This window comes from Corvus moneduloides, chromosome 2, assembly GCF_009650955.1.
Source record: "Corvus moneduloides isolate bCorMon1 chromosome 2, bCorMon1.pri, whole genome shotgun sequence".
Lineage (NCBI taxonomy): Eukaryota > Metazoa > Chordata > Aves > Passeriformes > Corvidae > Corvus > Corvus moneduloides.
The window spans coordinates 56383372-56404768 of record NC_045477.1 but is presented as its reverse complement, the minus strand read 5'-3'; the positions used below and the strand labels follow the sequence as shown (position 1 = coordinate 56404768).

Sequence of the window (21397 nt, the reverse complement as noted above, 5' to 3'; positions counted from 1 at the left end):
AATGCTTAAAGAAGCAAAGTTTATGAGTACCTGGGCAAAGGAAGAGGATGCTGAGCATTGCACCAAACGGGGAAGTCATACTGCAAGTCCTATCTTTGACAGTGTCTCAGGGTAGCATTTTCAGAAATGGTGTAGGAAATAATTCTTTCCATTCTCTGCAATCTGTGGTTTCAATAACAATACAGAAGACACATTCTCAGTGAGCCCACAGATTATTTTTACATCTGTCCCCATTTCAGCTCTACGACACACACCGACTAGCACATTCACTACTAAGAGAAAGGACTACACATTTGGCTTTATAGAACATTTTATTTGGAGACTTTTCACGTCACTGAGTATTGGTTCTTTATTAAGGCAATTCTGAAGGGCTGGAGGAAAGGGAGGGGGAGAGGGAGAGAACTGAGACTGTGTCAGCGGGATTGCATTAAGGCAAAATTTCCTCCTTCTGCATTTCACCACAGTAAAATCCACATAAAGGCCAGTAAATGTCTCATGCCAAGGAAGAGATTCAGTGCAAATATATCCCACTGACTACCCATAGACAGGGCTAGGTCCTCAACAGAGGCAAACTGACAGCGCCTTGTTAGCTGCAAAGTAAAGCTGATTTAGCTCTGTTGAGGATCCCAGCCTGGGCTCAGGGAAGCATTTTAGTATGTGTTTCTTATGCAAGCACAGGTATAAATGCTCTCCTGAATCAGAGCCACAGACCCTTGAGTGCAAGTCTGCGAAGTTACCAGAGTTTAATTTTTATCGTCTACATAAATATGTCATTCTGCATCCCTTTGGTTCACTTCTTATTTTATTGCTACTAACTGAGTACATTCCCTTTGTTTCTTTAACACGGTTTTCATTTCTATCATGCTTTGCAATCTTTTTTAAGTGTATTACGATGTAAAAATGAATTATCCTTTGGAGAATGTCTGTAGCAAAGGCTCCAGAGTTTGGGTGTTCTTGGAGGACCAGGCTGCTGTGTGTTTTTCAGTGAGCAGTAATGTACTCTGTGAGCAATGCCATGGATGGCAGAGGCATAACTTGCAGGGGAAAGTGCTGCTCAGTTTACGTACCAGCAACACATCACAGACACTAAACACTTCTTTCTTTCTGCAAGAATTTCCTCAGAGGATCCTACCATTTCAAAAATATACTCACTACTACTTGCATTGGCTTGGGGAAACCTGTTTTGTTATCCCAGGTGCAAACTGAAGGTAAGTATGGCAGAAATGCTGCAAAAAGCACGATGACATTTTCAGCAAAAGCAGAGTATAACATTTCATAGTCCTAAAAGCTGTCTGTCACTGGATGACCTCTCACAGAAAACCCTGGTATCCATTAATGAAAGGATATGCTTAGGCCTCAGCGTCGAAAACTTATTTAGGAATATGAAATGGTTATACCTAGCAAAGTGGAAAATAAAGCAAAGAAATCAAGCACATATTACTGTTCAAAACAAAGTATTTCCTGGATACACGTGAATACACGACTTCTGTATGATCTGGAACCATGTATAATATTCATGCCTTAAAAGCATGAGCACCCTGCATTATTTCTTAGATACAGAGAAGAGCATCCAGTTTGAAGGAATCTAAAGGGTGAATAACAGGCATCAGTGCAAGTCTTTTGTGCTTTAAACTTTCTTCATGCCTTTTCCCATAAGGCAAGCAAACACTGTCATGACCATTTTGGGTTTTACTTCAACCAGATCTTCTGGGAGGGCATAGACTCTTGCTCCAATTTTTCTTGCCATAGAGATGGCATATCTGCATTGCAGGGTGGAAAAAAAAAAGGAAAAAATAAAGACAGAAATTAGTGCAGTAGCATTAATTTTCCCCCTGTTAAGTGTTTTACATGATCAATACTAGAGTGGGTTTCACTGATTCACCTAAGTGAAACTTTTCTATAGGAATGTATGAGACAGGTTCATAAAGAACTCCATTTCTAATAAAAGGCAGAGTGCATTCCCTGATGGTTAGAGCACTGATTACCTGCAGGATGGGAGACTGCACGTCAGATCTTGGTATGAAACATTTAATCTTCCATCCCCTGAAAGATTATCCTCACAACCAGACATTCTGGTCTTTCTCCCCCTCAATCTCTGAGACTCAGACTTTGCACATAAACAAACTTGCAAGGATGGAAGCAGAAGGCTGATGTCAGTGGAGATCAGTGCTGTTGGAAATCAACATTTGGGGACTTTTTTCAGTCATACCCAGAAAGGGCAAGTTGACATTCCCATCTCCCTGCTCAGAGCCACTGGCTGCTCTCCAGTGGGTTTGTCTCTGCTCTCTTATTTTTTCATTAAAAAAGCTAGAACATCCCAGGTTCTTCCCACTTCAGAGCACACACATTTGTGAAATTTTTCCCAAAATGCAGGGAAACATTGGGAACATAGGGGAATGGGAGTAGGGAAGGAGGAAAAGAACAGCAGAGGAATGAAGAAATAAAGTACAGAGAAAAGCACACATAGGATTGCAAGAAAAGAAAGAGAACAGATGGTAGGAAATGGAAGGGAAAAAGAACAGTGGGAAAAGTTTTTCTAAAAAGAATGGCAGCTCTGATTGCTTTACAGTCATCCTTTTCTCCTTTGTAGTTACTGCATAGAAAAGGAGAAGTTAAACTGATGATCAGACCAGGAGGTGATCTGTGTAACTCTGAAAAGAGAGGGAGATGCCCCCAGAATGGACTCTCTGCTAGGAAATCGTTTGCATTCAGGGAAAAAAAAATCAATATCCACATCTACAGAACCAGATTTTCAGGCATGAATCCTGTCCTCCCCTTTCTCTCTTAAATATGCCCTTGTTCCACCCGTAGGTGACTAAAGAGCTATCATGACCTCTAATCCCTGTTTTCCATGGCTAACTTTGTTGGCATTGTTCCCTGATCTCTAAAAGAATTTTAAATTTAATATGAGAAAATAGGAGCTTGTGAAGCCAAGTGATTTTAATCCTTTCAAGGGATTTATAAAGCAGGAACTACAACATTACACACTCCATTTCCACTGATAGTCTTTTTGCTACCTAACTCCCAGCTTTCATGCTTCTAACTCTGGTGGTATTTCTCACTTGAGGTTGATGAGATGAGAATGACAGCAGAGCAGTTCTCAAAGGCAGAGTTAGGCAAGCCTGAGCAGATAACTCATGCTAAGTGCCACTTGGCAGAAACATACTTAGCATTATTTAGTTTCTCCTCATCATTCAGGTCCTCTGTTTTCAAGAGGTCGTACTTGATTGAACCTGGTTGAATGGCATCAATGAGATCCAGGACTGGCATGCTGGTGCTGATTTTGCTATCCTGCATAGAGGGAAAATAAAATTTAATGCAAGAACAGAATGACAGAACTCCCAAAAAGCCAGAGTCTAGACTCAAGAGCAATGGACAGTTCAGTCAGATACCATTTAGAACTTCACAAAGGGCTGCTCAGAATAATTTTTTATCTATGGCAGACCAGGAACTCTTTCAAGGATTATTTTTTACCCAAGGGATGAAACATCATAGAATCGTTTAGGTGGCAAAAGATTTTTATTATCAAGTCCACCCTTAATCTAGCACTTCCCAGTCCACCACTAAGTCATGTTCCTAAGCACCACATCTATACATTTTTTTAATCCTCCAGTGATGGTGACCCACTTCACTGGGCAGCTTGTTCCAGGGTGACAACCCTTCAAGGGAAGAGATTTCCCCTAATATCCAATCTAAACCTCCCGTGGCCATTTCTAAACTCAAGACCATTTCCTCCTATCCTGTCACTTGTTACCTGGGAGAAGACACTGATCCCCACTTGGCTACAACCTTCCTTTCAGGCAGTTGTAGAGAGTGACAAGGTCTTCCTTGAGTCTCATTTTCTCCAGGATAAACACCTCCAGCTCCCTCAGCCACTCCTCACAGGATTTATGCTCCAGACCCTTTCCCACCTTTGTTGCCCCTTAGACACACTCCAGCATCTCAGTGCTGGAGTCTTTCTTGCAGTGAGGGGCCCAGAACTGGACACGGGATTGATTCAAGGTGTGGCTGAGTACAGGGGCACAATCACTGCCCTGCTCCTGCTGGCCACTCTATTGCTGATACAGGCCAGGATGCCATTGGCCTTCTTGGCCACCTGGGCACACTCTGCCTCACATTCAGCTGCTGTTGACCAGCACGCCCAGGTCCTTTGCTGCTGGGTCACTTTGCAGCCACTCTTCCCCCAGCCTGTAGCGCTGGGGGGTTGTTGTGACCCAAGTGCAGGACCCAGCACTTGGTCTTGTTGAACCTCCCACAACTGGCCTTGGTCCATCTATCCAGCCTGTCCAAATCCCTCTGCAGAGCCTTCCTGCCTTCCAGCAGATCAACATTCCCACTCAACTTGGTGTCCTCTGCAAACTGGGGGTGCACTTGATCCACTTGTCCAGACCAGCAATAAAGATGTTAAATGGCCCCAACAATGAGCCCTGGGGACACCACTGGTGACCAGCCACCAGCTGGATGTAACTCTCTGGGCCTTGCCATCCAGTTTTTACCCAGCAAACAGTGCACCTGTCCAAGCCATAAGCAGCCAGTTTCTCCAGGAGAATGTTATGGTAAACAGTGTCAAAGCCTTTACTAAAAGCCAGGTAGACAACATCCACAGCCTTTCCTTCACCCATTAAGCAAGTCACCTTTTCATAGAATACAGTGTCATTAAAGCAAAAGATGGGGGGCAGGGCTAGTGCATTTGCTTCATGTGGGGAGATGACACTGATAGACATCTACTGATGGGAGGTGTGAGGAGGACCAGCTGTGTGATTCCTGAACTCATTACACAAAGTTTGATGGATCTGTTCTCGCCTGGTGCAAACTGCTGATTTATATCCACTGAGTTCCCTAGCTTGGGAAGTGTCATAGATACATGAGTGGAATTGGAAGCTCTCTAGAACTCGTCCATCTCTGTGTTTGTATGGTACTTTGCAAAATAGGGCAAGGTACCCCTGAACGGTACTACCAGGTTATAAATATATTGCTATTGTTCCTTTTAATACTGTCATTTGTAATTGCTATTGATTCATAACCAATAGCACAGCAGTTCTTCCTTAATTCCAGTCATCATTCCTGTCTCCATACTTTGATTTCCCATGCCAAACTGGAATTCAAGATGTTTCCTGTTGTTTTCATATCATATTTCTATTACTTTTTCACAATAAAGTCCCTGGAATAAAACCTGTGCATTTAAACAAGCTTTTAAAAGGGAATGAAAAGTAATCCATCTATGTAGTGAGTTATATCATAATGTAGAGTGTGTGTGTATATATGCATACACACATCTACATAACATCTATATAACATACACACAAAGACACCAAGTAAGAGATTCCTAAGCAGAGACTTCTGAAAAAACCTGTACCTTGAAACTGGAGATGGTTGAATCCTTCCCAGCCGCAGTCAGTGTTTCATTGACCCAGCTGACAATGATTTCATCATTGACCTTCTCTCCACCACCAATGTCTTCAAGGATATTCAGGGTGTACCTTATGAGGGAAGCCAGGATATTTGCTCAAAGTCTGCTGTAACCTCAGAATTGTCCTGTATGTGCACAGCTTGACTGAGATCATCCCAATGATTCCTCTGCCTCACACATGCTCACAGTGCATTTGATTTATATTATAACAGAGTAATTAATCTAATTCGTTTAATTCATACCCAATTCCTTAATCACTGTTTTGGGAGTGTTAAAAGTTTTGGTTACTTAAAATTCCTGGAAGGTCCCTCTTAATGTATCTCATTGTAAATGAGTCATTCTCATAGTGCTTAAAAAATAATCACTGACTTTAGAGATAGAAAGGAATCCTTCTGCTCACCTAAGACTGACCTTCTGCATAAAAACAAGCCCGGAATATTTTGCTTAGATGTCAGCATACACCTTGGAAAGATATCCCAAACTGATGGTAAGTAATCACCTCATCCCTATTTTAACTACCTTACTGATAAACCTATACCTGTGTCTATAGTCTGAATTTAGTCTGTATTCAGTTCCTAACTACTGTGTCTCTTTACTCTCAGTTATGGTGCTCTTAAACACAGAAACATGCACACACGGAGAACTAACATTAAAATGGGGAGAGGTACTGAGTTGTGCCCACTTCAGGGAGCAGCTGACAAAACTTCCACATCAATTCCTTGTTTCTGGGACACTGTCCCTATTCCCTGATACAGACACCTTTTAACTTCTTTTCCTCCCTTCCATGCAATAAACATTTATTCTTGCTATACAGATAGTGACAATAATAATCTTCTGTGTGAGCTGACTGTAATGGCCTTGCCCACAAGATGTGCTCTGGTCACATCCTTAACTAGGAGTGAGCGAAAGGTCACTCTGCCTCGGCATTTAAGTGCAAACAGAGGAGTGAGAAGGCTGTAGGCTGTACAGCCTTCTCAGTGACAGCATCAGGAAACTATTGCAATGCAAACTGAGCATAGCAAAATGCTCTGAAGCTCGTGGCTGGCTGACCTACCTTCTCATCAGCTGCCAGATTAAGGCCAGAGTGAGCGTACGGTTTCCTTCATTCAGATCTTGCCCAGCAATGCCAACAAGGGAAAATTTGGCTTGATTCTTTCCCAGCTCCACTGCATAGTTGCAGTTTTCAAGCTGTTAATGGCAAGGTCAATTGGTGCGGTTCCAAAATACAAGGAAAAAAAGAAAGATGACAAGACACTGTTACTTTAAATTCTTTGGATCACTCAGCCCAGATCCTCCTGGGCAAACAGGAACTTTGGGGCTCTGTGATAATACAGCTGATTGACTACCAGCAGGCAGATCCATCCCAAAAATACCATGGTAAACAGTTAACATAGAAGAAAATGCTATACTTCATTATCAGGGCCTGAAAAGCAGATTACCCCGGAAAATAAAATACATGGCTCAGGGGTACCTCCAGCATCATGGCATTGCACTGAGACAAAGGATTAGTGTCCCAGCCAATATTTTAGATTGGTTGATCGCTCTGGTCTAGTTGGATGCAATTACTCATCTAGATAGCTGGGAGAAAGCTTTGTATTTAGCAGCAACTGTGTGATCGGTTCTTGATGCATCTGATCAAGAATGCTTATCATCACTGTCTTCATTTGATGTGGAGGGCAGTGATCCAGACAGCTGTAATTAAGCTGGTGCCATGCATCTCACGGTCCAGATGCATTATAATCAGTGCCTAAAGCAGTAGCAAAAGGGATCTGCAAATACAGTTTTTAGATCCTGATGCAAGAGTTGTCAAGTCTTTTTACTTGACAAATGTTTTTCACCTGTCAAGAGAGCAAGTGAGTCTAATGTATATTTCTTTTTCAGGATGAAAAATTATCCACTGACTAAGCAAAAAAATCATTTAAGGTGCTGTTCTTGGGACTGGAGAGCAATATGAGTACCCACATTGCTGTTTGAAATGATACAGGCATTCACTGAGGATAAGGCATCACTGCTGGAGCTATTCCAGCTTTTTGTACCTTCTTCATGTTGCCACCCAGTTTAGGATACGGTGGTTTGTTCACCCTGTTCCAGTCTACTGGCACTTTAATCTTTTCATAGAGTTGGAAGATAACCAAGGCATCTGACAGGTCACTGAAAACAATAAAAAGGATATAGCGTTGTCCAAAGAACAGAGGAAAGAGATACAACTCAACTGTTAGCAGAGGTAAGCTTAGTTTGTTGGGAAACACAAAGCAGCATATATTGTTATAGGGCCCAAAAGTTTTTATGTTCTTGCAAGCAACTTGCTGGCTCTATTTGTCATCTGAAAGAAGTGTAATACCTCATCTTACCTATACAAATGATTTACACGTGGATTAACGCCAAGGGAGTTCATCCAGTTCCTGAATGTCCTTTCTTCCCTTGTCTCACCTAAAACAACAGACACATCAATCAAAGGTCTGCAGAACACAACACTTCAGTAATGTGTTTTGAGAAGAAACCCTAACTCTCAATTTACAGCACACTGAACCATGAACAGAAGGAGACATGGGTTGACATGGGAAATAAGAAAGTAATGGTGCACCATGCGATATTTGCATTTTCCTGACCTTCAATGGAGCTCCAGTCGATGTCCTGGTTCTCTGGCTTATGCAGGGCAGGGTATTTGTTGAACAAGTTGGCGATGAAGGCCAGATTGAGCTTGGGGTTGCCCCGGACGACATCGGTGGCGGTGACGAACTGGCGGCAGCCGAGGCGCTCAGCCTGCTGCAGCATGCACTCGGCTCGCTGCACGTCATCCTTCTCCTGCCCGGCACAGAACGGGACATCAGCCCCACCCCGCCCTGGCACTGCACCCACACCCACTTGGGGTCTGCATGCGGGGATCTAGCTGCTAAAGCAGCTCCTTGATGGATTTATAGGTATTCCCTTTCCCACTTTTACTAATGGCAAGTTAGTAAAAACGGGCTTTGCCTACGATTCAACCATCCCACCATATTGCTTTTACAGCCATATTCCATATAAAATGTGATGGTTTGATGAAATCCACAGATAAATGTATTTAAATACACTTGTTGCATGCTAGTACTTTATCAGCGTGATTAAATGGTTGCTGAAGTTTCAGAGTTAATATCTAACAAAAATCCAAACCCAAAATTTAATTCTTTGAAAGCTTTGATTTCTGAAATTCAAGCTCATGTTGCAATACGAGAAAGAATTTGCTGGTTCTGACATCCCAGTGCAGCCCTGTGTTGGCCAGCAATGCAAGTAACAGACAGAAAACATCGGCATTTACTCCAAATTTATCTTACCCTTAATCCTGACATATCAATAGTAATAGCTGGAATGCCTTCTTCATCTCCCTTGGGGGCGACTTGGTCCAGCAAATGGTAATAAGCTCTTGAGTCCTGTGACAGACAGAGAAATTAAAGGGAAGAAAAATTACATCTAAAGCTCAGCCTTTGCATGCCAGTGCTCCCCTGAACAATGTGCCTGCATGCTTCATTTTTATTACATCGATCATTGGGCTACATAATTAAATTAATTAAGCTGGAAGCACTTAGCAATTTCTACTTTATGCTGCGTTTGCCAGATCTATTTCTTCCCTGAGCCAATATATATGTGCTGCTGAACGCCCAACACAAGAGACAAAAATGCTGTGTGTTGCACTTAAAGAAAGGACAGCAACAACAAAAAGATATCAGAATTTACTTAATCTGAACATAAAATCAGAGGTAAGAAAATGCATACCTTTATAATGCTGTAGAAGTCAGGCTGCTGAGCATTTAATAAAAGAAAATGCAGAAGGAGAAAGCAGATGTTTAAAGTGGATTTCAAAGCAAGGCTGGAACAGTTGTGGAAGAGAAAGCACAGTTTTCAAGGACAAAAGTAAAAACTGACAACAGTATCAGCATTCTTCAGGCAAAAGGGCAGGAACGAGAAAAGGATTTCACATGTTGTGTCTTTAATCTTTTGTGAAATACAATGCTGCTTCCATATGTGGAAAATATTAACTCACTTCAAAAATAGCTCAAAGAACTGAAAATAAAGCTACATGTTAATGTCTACGGACTTGACTAACTAACCCAACTGATGATCTTCAAAATATAAAGCAGACTACCTGAATTATTTTAAATATTTTACATGTGCATTACTATGCATCATATAGAAAGTGGTTATTTACAACAGAAGTGAGGTGGGGAGACAGGCTTAGCTAGAGAATGTCTGTAAACACTGAAATCTTGTTAATGTGTGCCTTATTTTCCAACTGTAAACACCAGAATTGCAATTTAGCTTTCAGTTGTAGATAGGATTTAATCAGTTGCACCATAGTCTTTTTGGCCAGCCCACAGAAAGATGGGAAAGACTCCATTCCCTTCCCATGGATATTCTCCAGTCACCTCCACCCAGTGAACCAAAAATCTGTTACAATAAAAATTTTACTGTTAAATGTGACTCTCTACCCCTCCTGTTGCCTTTCCTGGTGGTTTTTTTTTCTGTATTGCAATTGATGCTTGTGCTTATGCTTCAGTCCCTAGTGAAGCCTATGACCAGGTACCTCTGGAGCCAGACTTTTCCCATGCTGTTCTGGGAGCAGGCAAGTCAGGTCGTGGCTGGTGAGGTTGGTGTTCTGGCCAGCCCCTGGCTTTCTCGTAAGCTAGCTCAGATACCCTCCCTTATACACCCCCTGCGTCTCTGGGATGCTAGCTGGGCCTCACACTGGGTTTTAGGGTCTGAAATTCATCAGCAGGCACCACTGAGGTTCAGATACATCTGTCTGGGAACAACAAAGGTCCTACAGAGAAAGCTCTGCTGAAAACTGCACCTACAAGCACATGAGGTCCCAAGTACGTGAAATAATGCTACACAGACTCCAAACCCACCCTTGCAAGTGTCTCCCAGTCTAGCTGTAGTATTTTGAATAGTCCCACTGAATTAAAACTCGCAGAAAAGTGCATACAGGGCTATAGCAAAGGCTGGGACAGAGGAGCACATAGCTCAGGTGAGGGAAAGATCAAGTCGGGGAATTGGAAATGCCCAATCATCTTTCTCTACATGTTTGAGTAAGGTCCAGGCTTTTCCAAACCAAAGTCAGGTCAAGAGTTATTTAAGGACATTTGGAAAGGAGGAGAGGCAAGGAACTGATAATAGTGTCCATATGCCCTGTCCAGAGCCAGCAGCCATTCCTTTCTCTGGCAATTCATGTGCTGGGGCTGGCAGTGATGACTGGGAGATCAGGAAGAAGAGGAGGAATATTACTGAGTGCAAAGGCAAACCCCAGTAAAAGCATTTTATGTACCCAGCTCCACATGCTTGGATTGTTTCAGTGCACAATCCCTGTGTGGAGGACAGGAATTTGGGTGTAGAGCTGCTGTTTTGCTTTTGTTGGTCAGTATTGCTCATACCTTGATGTCTGAGCTGAAATTGTTGACTTTGTTGCATCCTGCATTTTCCAGGTGATAGTTTGCCCATCTCAGCAGCAGGTCCTCTGGAGACAACTTCATCAGGTCCTCCAGGCTCTCTCCTTCTCTCAGAAGGGCAATCAAGGCTACGCAGGAAAAAAAAAATTAAAATAATGATGTGAGTACTTTTTGAGGAAAACGTATAACTGTTTTCTCTCTTTTACATTTTCCTACCCTAGTTTCTAAGTGTGAGTGGCCAAAATGTTGCCAAAATTCAAGCTAGATTACCCTCTTTTGTTTAAAACCGTTATCCTTTTTGCTCTTGCAACAGGCCCTGCTAAAAAGTTTGTCATCATCTTTCTCGTAAGTCCCTTTAGGTACGGGAAGGGTGCAATAAGGTCTCCCTGCAACCTTCTCTTCTCCAGGCTGAACAATCCCAGCTCTCTCAGCCTGTCTTCGTAGGAGTGCCCCAGAACTCTGAGCCTTTCTGTAGCCTTTCTCTAGACCCACTCCAAGAGCTCCAAGTCTTTCCTGTGCTGAGAAGTCCAGAGTTGGATGCAGTGATGCTGAGCACAGGGGCAAGCCTGGAATGAATATGAACACAGGCTTTCTGCAGCTTCAACGAAAGAAATCTCAGTGACCTTCACACTGAAGCTGGATTCACACAGGCATTCTGGAATATTTGCACATGACCTCATGGGCTTGTGGGCCAGTAGGGTTAACTCATCTGTCAGTTGAGGACATACCCTATTTATATAGAAAAATTGATTTTATGCTCATAAGAGGAGGAACAGGCAGGATGGGAGGACTGACCCTTGCAAATGCAGTGTGTTCAGTGATCTCTGGAGGATGAAAGGCTTTAGAACAAGTTTTGAAAAGAAGAACTAACATGGAGACTAATTATTAATGTGGTAAAAAGGGAGAGGGTGTTGCACTGCTCTGATCTTCTTCCAATTCTTTTGTCAATCCTTGAAAGAATTATGGATTGGCTACATAAAGGAAACAGTGGACACATACCATAACTGGAGTTACATAGATAATTTGATATAGGGTGCAATGGGGTTAAACTTCACCAGAGGGGGATAACAGAAGCATTTTTAAATATTTTGAAGTAGACAGAGGATTTTATGAAGGGAACAGTGTTAACACTGAGAGAAGGCTGGAAGAAGCATTCTTGTGGAGTTGATCGTGGATTGATTTTTGGATTAATGTTTACTCCTTTTTTTTGCATCAATTATCTTGGCACAAATACTTGTAACGTGCTAAAAATGTGAAGATGATATTCACTAGGTGGCATAGTCAATACAGAGGATGATCAGGAAATCAGACAGAATGAACTAGATGACAGTAATAAAAACGGAATGCAATTTAATAGTGCCATGTTTGAAGATGTTCACTGGGGAGTTAATATGAATAACTGCTATTAGCTAAAAGCTTACACCAACCAAGGAGGAGAACTTGAGTGTATTAGGTGCCTTCTAAGCTACTCTGAGCCACCATTTGATATGACCAGGGGAAAATCCAACATGATATTAAGTGCATTCCAGGTAATTCCCTCTCATAGAAGTTGGGATGTATGACTGCATTTGATATCACATGCTTATGAAAGTTCATTGGAAATACAGGGTCCCATGTTCGACAAAGGGAAATTTTACCTGAAACAGCTGCAGAGAAGGGCTATGAGGGAAAGAGAGAACCTGAAAAGAAATCAGAATTTTCTTGGCTTGTCTAGTCTTAGATGAAGTCTTAGATGAGAAGTGAAGGAATAAATACCAGAAGGGAAAAAAACAGCAAATAAGCAGGGCAAGGCTACCTACAAAGCAATGGGAATTGGGGGCCCTGGCAACAAAAGGGATAGAAATGTGACAGGAGTGAAGCAACATCTGCACAGAAACTGGAGGAAAGAAGTGTCACTGTTGGGTGAGGGACTATCCAGAGGCATGGGGAACAAAGCAGCAAGATGAGGTGCTGTATGGACTGCATGTACACCCACAGCCTTCATGCTGAAGCTACTTCATGGAGAATTTTGGCATTGGTGAGACACATCTGGAATGCTGTGTCCAGTTTCTGGCTCCCCAATACAGGAGAGACATTGACAAACTGAAGAGAGTTTAATGGAAGGACAAGAAAATGTTTGGATAGGAGTTTGTGACATAAGAGAAGAGCATGATAAAACTGGGTTTGTTTAGCCTGAAGAGAGGTTGGAGAGGGGAGCAAGTATTGTCTTCAACCATTTTAGAGGGGCCAGATCTGCATTTCTCCAGTGTGCACCGCAAAAGGATGAGGAGCTATGGACACAAGGTGCCAGAAGGAAAATTCCAGCTAGACATAAGAAAAAAAATTCAGAGTAAGAGTGGTTGGGCTCTGGAACAGGCTGCCCAGAAAACACTGGAAAAGGCTCTGAGCAACCTCATCTGACCTTAAGATGTTGTACTGCTGAAAGCAGGTAGCTGCATGGCAGAGTCAGATCTCCAGGGTCTAAAATTATTCTGTGATTCTATAATTATGATTTCACAAAGAGCGAGCAGATGTTTGGCAATCAAGAGCAAGAAAGAGCCACACTTCCTGAATGTAGATTTCCTTATCCCAGATTTAGTGCTAAAACACCAATATACTTGGAGGTAGACCACCATTCCTGACCCAATGGGCATGAAAAGGCTCTGAACACACAAGTCTACAGAAAGCCTTGGACTTTTGAATGCTGCAGCTTGTGAAAAGCAAGGAAAGTTAGACCAGCCAAGAGAACAGACAACAAATTCTTGAAGAAAAAAATTAAAAACAAGATTTTTTTTTTTTCCTTTAAAGAGCTTTACCCTAAAGACTGTGCAGTGATAACAGTGGAGCACTGAAAGGAAGAGCCATACGTACCTTCATTCCTGCTGATCTCTATGTCAGCAAAGAGTCCAATTTTGATGACTTGCCATAAAAGACCCAGAACCAGGTAAGGTTTCCCTTCTTTTAAGTCTTCAGCTCCAATGTTAACAACATGGCACCCAATGGCTGAAGCAGAGTTCAGGGCCAGGTTCAGATTTTCCTAGGGAAAGATGAGAACTTTTGAGTGATGCAGAACTTGAGAGCTGAGGCTACAGGAAGGGGGCATAGCCAAAACAAGTGAAATCTGCAGGCAGCTTCACTGTGAATGCATTTACGTACACAGAACTATGTCTTTCCTGAGGCAGTGCTCCAGGTGGGGTCTCACCAGAGTGGAGTAAAGGGACAGAACCACCTCCCTTGACCTGCTGGCCACAGTTCTTTTGATGCAGCCCAGGATACATGTCTGGCCACAGGGAGCAGGGGAATGCAGACTCTCCTCGAGATTACAGGTAGATTCTGGGTCTCAACACAAAGACAGAAAGGACGTCTTTTTGGCAGAGGTGGCAAATGTCATGTCACAAGGCACTGGAGCCTAGAGCATACATCTACATTCACAGTGATGTCCTGGCTCAATCCTGGTTACCAAAGCCAGGCTCTCCCTAGAGCTAATGCTCAAGCTCATGCTCAAGTACAGATGTAGCTTTGGCATGGGGCAAACTCTCCTCTGCTCAGTCCTGCACACATGGAGGGAGAAAAGAGCTACAACCCAACCAACTGGTAGATATTCCACGTTTGGCTCTCCCTAAGCACTCTGCAAAAGCCCTGACACCTAAGATACAAGTAAGTTGCTAGCTGGTAGTGTTTACAAGGAGCACACTGTCCCAGGAATCAGTATGAATAAACGTGATGAGTTTTTAGCCTTGCAGTTCAGCCAAGGTTGGAACTGGTAAAATCTGGATATTTTCTTTTTGAACTTTGGAGTATGGACTCCTGGTCTGGGAGTGTGCAGAGGAAGCTGAGGGATTCAGTGATTCACTGTGACAGGCATAAACCAAGTGATATTTCATGAACATTATGTTCCTTTGCCGTTTCCTGACCATTTAAAATAAAGGGAATAAGAAAATCTGATCGTCAGGTCTACACTATGCAAAAAGGTGGCATGGTTAACAGAGGACAAGTAAAGTAGGCAAAGAAGCCTGGAAAATACGATTTATCACACAGATTTGCAATTTTGCACATGAATTTCAGCACTGCTGGCATGACACGGAGATCTGATTAGATACAAAATGCAGAGAGAGACACAGTGTAAATTCACATAAGCTAGAAAAATTGCACCATTTCAAATTAATTACCTTTTCTCCAGCAGACAGCTGAAAAAGGGTTAAGTTAAAGTGGAAGCTATATTGATCAAATCATGTCTATGTGTGGCAGGGATTGATCTGAGCTGCATCATTAAGTTATGCTGCTGACCAAAACGATTAGAACTGAAAAATGTGGTATACAGCATAAAAATCCAATTTAATGGCTTCTGAGCTCACTTGAATCTGGCTAATGTTCCATCAAATCAGAGTAGCTGAGGGCTAAACTGGGTTAGGTTCATATCTATTCCATATATCTATTTATATTCTGTACCAGATACATAGATGTTGTTCATATAAAAATATCTCTCTACATACTGCTGTGTGAGAAACACAATAAACTTTAAGTAGGTGAAAATTAATACCCTTTTTGTCAATTTTTTAAATCATATGCATGTGCATGTGATAGAAATAAAGGAGGGATTCAGTATTCAAGGTGAAATACTGTCTTGTAAAAGGCAGGCAAAGACTGTGGTCCCATTTCAGGCCTCTTGCACTCCATGGTACTTGCCAGGGTCAGAGTCAGTATTTTGGTGAGGACATCAGACTACAACAACATCAGTTGTGCGTTCAAGCCCATTGTCATGCCTTAAAAGAGGGATTCAGCCTTCTGAGAGCTACTCCAACTATAACTGGTCACTGTATTATCTCTGTGCTCTTGCATTCATATGGCATCTACCACAAAAGTATCTAAAGCTCTGATCTGGTAAACATTACTCATTGTGTTTGGTTAGTCAGGCTGCTCATATATTTGGAAAGAAATATAAATATAAGTCTTCGTGTTTTTATGACATGGACCTGAGCATCACACTGTGCCACAGAAAACTTTGTCTGATTGTGTTGGGCAGAACCAGCCTTTCCTCTAAGTGATTACACAAAAGCATCCTAAGGGGAAAAGCAAAGAATTTTACTGTGTTTTAGTACCTGTATTGTGAAGGGTGTGAGTTTCTTTTTGTTGATTGTTCTCTCATCAATGGTATCTGGCACTGAAAAGTTGATCATCTTACTGGAAATAAAAGAAAAAAAAAACCAAGAAATACACTAAGCTACATACGCACAAAATACAGGTATAGCTTTTGTCTCTACATTGAAGAGCAAGTCTAAGAGCTGGAGAGTTGCTTAATGAATACAGATAATCACCCTCTGCTTCTACATATACACACAGAGACACACACCCAATATTTGAGCAATTATTTTGGGCTACATACAGACTGTACTGTAGGTGTGAGGCCGAGAATGCCACAAGGTGAAGTTGTGTGAAAAGTTTACTGTGCAGCTAATGTCTGTGGAAGCACTCACTATTTTGTGCCACTTTGTGTGAAACATCAAAAGTCCTTGGCCAAAAATAAAACCAAGCAGCTCCTCAAATTTCACTGACTTCATCTAATTGTAAGTGTCTAGAGGCAAGGAAAAATTCTCATTAAACGTGAAATACGCTTTATATTTTTGAAGAAAAAAGAAGCAAAAAACCCTAGTATTATTAAGGCCCTGAGTCTGCAAAAGCTCCTGAGCTTAATGTAAATTCAGCAGCTTCTGTTTAAACAGAAATGTGAGTTTTTGCAGACTCACGGTTCCCATTTGTGAGAAAGAAAGGCATTATTTACCAAAGCACTATGCCATCACCGACCGCCTGGAAGAGGTCGTCTGTTTCCGGATTCATTGGCACCACGTGCTTGCAGTCAGGGTCCTTCTCAAGGGCTTTGTTAATCCAGTTGACAAAGGCGTATTTTTCTTCCTCTGTGGACCCAATGTCAAATCCATCAGTTTGCTGTGCAGTACCTCTTCCACCATTTTACTTACAAAGGCAGAACTCCTGGGGGAGCCTTTCCCACCAGTGTGACTGATCAACAAAACCCTACATGGAAGAGGCTCTCAGGAGACAAGCAAATGAGCTCAGGACAGCAATGGGCTTGAGCTGGTTAATACTCCTTCAGTACTCCTTCCCACTCACTGGGGTTGCCTGGGTCATGAGGGCAGGCAAATTGCAGAGACTGGTAACGAAGTTCATGTGATTCACATGTATGGTGCAGATGCTAAGCTCTGCAAGTAATTTGTGCTTTCACCATAATTTGAAAGCATTGCTGTACCACCCTGCTAAATAGAAATCCCACATAACTTCAAATAATTCTGTATTGTACATTACACCCTCTTCATGTGGAATATCTAGAAAAGCCTGGCCAGGACTCTGACAAAGAGCATTCAGAGGGTAATGGGCAACTGCTGCCTGCAGTTCAACAGGGCTGTAGCATAGCTATCCTGTAGCAGCAGCAGCTCACACAGGCTCCAGTAGCTCAGAGGAGGTGCCCTCTGGGATGAAGGTGGATGAAGTGCTTGAAAGCATCCTCTGTTCTCCCTTGCCAGAGAGAGTCATTGCCCTGCCCTTGCCCTTGGAGAAGACAGCCATGGGTAAGACCTCCTCCCCATGGAACTGCTTCAGGGTGGGCTGTGCCCACAAGGCAACAAAAGCAACCAACTTTCACCTTGGAGAAACAGGCAGGGAGAAGAGCCCTGATGGGGTTGTGCTCTCCATGAGAAAAAGTCAGGAACCATCTGTTTGCAACGGGAGTTTACTGAATGAGTGCCTAGTAAAGTACAAGGAAATGGGCTCTCAGCAGCGGGGAACCTGTGCCTGGCCTCCCTGGCAAGCAGTGGGCAGGTGTTTGTGCTGCTGCAGCCATGGCTCACTTGCTGCTATCAGTGTGGGACAGCTGCACCTACCTGAGTACGAGTGTTGGGTGCCAGCACTGGACTGCTCCGACGTCCCCCCGATAGCACAGATCCCCTCCTTCTTGTTGATTTGCTTTCGGAATGACTTAGCAACATCATCACTCTTCAGGTCTTGGAAAATCTTTCAAGCATGAGAGTGGATTTTAGAATTTTGGAGAATTAAACCAAGCTAAAACAGTGAGCTCTTGGGCCGGGAGACACATTCTCTCTGCTTCATAAAAAGGGCTTGACTATTTTCAGTGGGTTTCTGTGTACAATCAGTGTATCTGCTGAGGTACAACAGGACTATACTCAGCTTTTATGCTTTCAAAACAGGGAACAAAGATCAGCTAAGTAACAAAAATGTTACTTTGGAGCAGAGCAGTTTGGGTTTGAAGAAAGAGCAAATAGAAACCTATTTCTCCATCCTGAGGGAAATCCCACTATTTTACCATTTGCACTTGACTCAGTTCAGACCAGAAAAAGAAGAAGTTTTTTGATAAAAAAAATGCCCCATTAAGTTTTCTGTTTCAATCTGCTTAAACTTTTTGTAATCATCTAGCCAGAACGTCATCTTTTTGCAGCGTATAACTGAAAAACTATCTTGCTGCATCAACCAGACTGAAAGATATGACATCTATGCAGTAAGCAGCTGTATTCATATCACTTGTCCCAGTTAACTGCAGGATTTCTAGTTTGGTTACCTTCTGCTTTCAACTTTTCCAGTGAGGTGATTCATTGGATTAATGTGGTGCCCAAGAGACCCTGTGCTTGTGCCTCTGCTGTGCCCTGGGGATCACCTTGAGTGACTGAAATAAATAACATCTTACTTACTGAAATAAATTCATCAAAACTGATCCTGCCATTCCCCGTGGTTGTCAGACTCTGAATGAGCTCTCTGGCTTTATATCCTGGGAGAGGGAGATTGGCAGCCTTCAACACTTCTGTTAAATCATTGGCATCGATGAAGCCATTCCCGCTGATATCTGCAAAGATTAAAGCAAACTTTTACATTCTACATCAGCCCAATGACATTTTCTGCACATAAAGGCTGTTTTTATTTTACCCAAGCAAAGGTACATTATACACAAAGATTTGTTGTCTTGAAATCTGGTGTTTTAAATTGCTTTGGTGTTATTTACACCCAAGAAAAAATTACAATCACCTTTTAACAAACACTCATAGTGATGAATTTATATTTTTAGACATATAAATTTTAGACCTTAACAAAGCTAGGTTTAAATGGATATAATTGCCATTTCAAGGTTTACACACTGACAAATGTGATCTATAGAGGAAGCATCCTGTCTACAGAACAGCTAAAGGAAAATAAAGTTGACACAATACACGTGCACTTATCCAGAGACATAATTTGTGATTTTGGCCTGTTTTCTGCATCTAATAACATCAGAAATAGGCTGGAACTGCATACAGTCATGCTCAAAATAAAAACTTCTGTGTTCCTCTGAGATGGTGCTAACATGAATAGTCCTGCTGAGCTTCCTGCAAGATCCAGGGTAGTATTTGATGAGAAGATCACCAATACAGGTTCATAGTCCTTTATTCTCCACTTAAGGAAAAACTCCACAGATAGAAAAGAAAACTGAATTTATCACACGGAGAGCTTCTGTTAAAACACTATGGTTATGACATAGATAAATGTATATATAGTTATATATGGTTATTTACATTTGGCTTCTAAGTGTCTGTATCTTTCTTTTTCTGCAGGCTCCTTTTCCCCATCCTGGAGACTGAGGTGATTTCAAAGCAGTGTGTGCTGATTTCCTGCACAGTAAGTTGCAATTTGAATCACTTGTTGCATGCTGCAAAAAAGGCACTCAGCTCTCAGCATCACTAGCACAGATTCATACAGATTGCAAAGAGCATCCTATCCATTTCACCAGGTCATACAACAAAAGGATCTGGACTTGGAGAGGGAAATGTCTGGGGGAGGAATGAGAACTTCCTTCCAGCATTTGGGGAAGCAACCAGACCTAGTGGAAGGAGTCCCTCCCCATGGTAGTGGGGCAAGATCTAGATCGTCTTTAAGGTCCCTTCCAAGCCAAACCATGCTAACATGCTCTGATTTGCCTTGTCAGTGCGTTGGGTGTACAGGACACTCAGAGAGACCAGATTTTTAAGATTGCCAGCCTAGACTACTGTGTGATCAGAAATCCAACAACCATCACCTGAATCAGCAAGGACAACTGATTCGTGCATAATCCAGAGAGGCCGATAGATCTGCTGACAGAAGTTAAGTGAGCTGTGAGAAGCACAAAGACCTTTTCTTAGAATTTGGGTAGACAGTGATGGGTCTGTGTGACTTTAAAGGAGAAAAATCAGATTAGATGTTTAAAGGTTTGGAAAGAAAACAGACAGTAGGAATATGGGACTTGAAAGGTCATTGTGAAGGGATTACAAATTTTTTATCAATTTGCACATTTGTCCTCTCCACACTCTTCCTTCTCATAGGGAATACTCAATTTACATGAAAATAAAACCTTTATGCCTTCCAAATAATTCGTCATGAATAAACAATATTCTTGGGAAAACACTTGAGAATATTTCCAACAGAGTTTGCTGTAAGCTTTTGAGGTTTTTTTGTAAACCCTGCTGGAGCCCCAACATCCCCCTCTGTAAGAGGCCAGTGCTCTGCAGTGAGCTGATGTGGTTTCGTCTGGGAGGCCTGCAGTGGCAGGAAAAGGTTTTTCTGTGGTTGCTGCAACACAACAGATCACTGCTGGAGCAAACTCCATCTCATCATGCCTGGTCAGTCAGAACATGAGAAAGAGCTTGCCACAGGTTCACACTTCAGCAGGGCCTTTCCTGTTGGCGGCACTCACCAACTTTGCTGAAAGCCTCGCGGAGCTCTGCCATCTCCTCCTCGGAGAAGTGCGCTGTCGACGCCATTTCTTAATTCTCTGAGTGGCAGGTCTGAAAGAAGAAGACACTTGTTTTCATTTGGTGCTTTTTGGGCTTGCAATTGTCAAGAAACAAGAGAGGTTTTTACTTGGGTTTTCAAAGTCCTGGAGCAGCTCGCCATAGCTGAAAAGGCAGCTCCTCTCTGTATCCTGAAATCAAGTGAAGAGATGCAATTCTGTGTAGATGAGATGCAATTCTGTGTCCCTCCTGTCGTTTTGCCAGGCCCTGCTCAAAATTCCAACAGTTTTATTTACACTAATTTAACTGGAATTAAATCCTACCTCTGCTAACTCTTGTTTCTCATGGAGAAAATAGACTAAATTGTGCTGGTTCTTGTTATTCCCCCTTGGAAATGCAATTCACCAGCCAATTCTTCAGCAGTGCTGGCAGAGAAGCAGCAGCCCTGGGTGCTTCCCAGGGCTCTGGGCTGGAGCCAGAGCCCCTGGGGACATTTGCACCACTTACCTTTGGGTACCTAATGAGGAGGCTGCTCACCCTGATAAGGTGGAGGGATGGAGAGAAGCTCCTTCACAAGGTGTTCAGACCTTGTGAAGGTCTGGTTTCCCAAAAGTCAGCTACTTCTCTCCCTGGATATGTGGGGAGTTTAAGGATTTTCCTCCCAAGGTCTAAGTCAGTGCCTGAGGTTGGGTGGCTTTAGGAATGTGTGGCCAGAAAGAGTTTTCCTGTCTTTCCTCTCATCAAAGATACAAAACAGGAGGAAGGGTTAGACTTTCACTTTATAGGCACTTTTCTTAATAACCAGAAAGGGAAAATTCACTTCCTTT

General features: G+C 42.5%; 1 protein-coding gene across 3 annotated transcripts in view; it reads right to left on the bottom strand.

Moving 5' to 3' along the window:
* Nucleotides 1-292: 292 nt before the first annotated feature.
* LCP1 (lymphocyte cytosolic protein 1) overlaps nucleotides 293-21397 on the bottom strand; it is a 49625-nt gene continuing 28520 nt past the window's right edge. For 2 of the 3 annotated variants that reach the window (XM_032099771.1, XM_032099770.1), the window contains exons 2-16: nucleotides 20534-20624; nucleotides 18525-18676; nucleotides 17703-17832; nucleotides 16589-16721; nucleotides 15909-15990; nucleotides 13681-13846; nucleotides 10816-10958; nucleotides 8722-8817; nucleotides 8020-8215; nucleotides 7762-7840; nucleotides 7447-7561; nucleotides 6465-6598; nucleotides 5357-5480; nucleotides 3167-3291; nucleotides 293-1760 (exon numbers count right to left, since the gene is read on the bottom strand). In XM_032099771.1, the coding sequence (XP_031955662.1) occupies nucleotides 1628-1760; nucleotides 3167-3291; nucleotides 5357-5480; nucleotides 6465-6598; nucleotides 7447-7561; nucleotides 7762-7840; nucleotides 8020-8215; nucleotides 8722-8817; nucleotides 10816-10958; nucleotides 13681-13846; nucleotides 15909-15990; nucleotides 16589-16721; nucleotides 17703-17832; nucleotides 18525-18676; nucleotides 20534-20600 (1875 nt within the window). In that variant the 5' untranslated portion in view covers nucleotides 20601-20624 and the 3' untranslated portion in view covers nucleotides 293-1627. Of the gene's footprint in view, nucleotides 1761-3166; nucleotides 3292-5356; nucleotides 5481-6464; nucleotides 6599-7446; nucleotides 7562-7761; nucleotides 7841-8019; nucleotides 8216-8721; nucleotides 8818-9160; nucleotides 9188-10815; nucleotides 10959-13680; nucleotides 13847-15908; nucleotides 15991-16588; nucleotides 16722-17702; nucleotides 17833-18524; nucleotides 18677-20533; nucleotides 20625-21397 lie in introns of all 3 variants that reach the window. The other variant, XM_032099772.1, reaches the window with a different exon arrangement.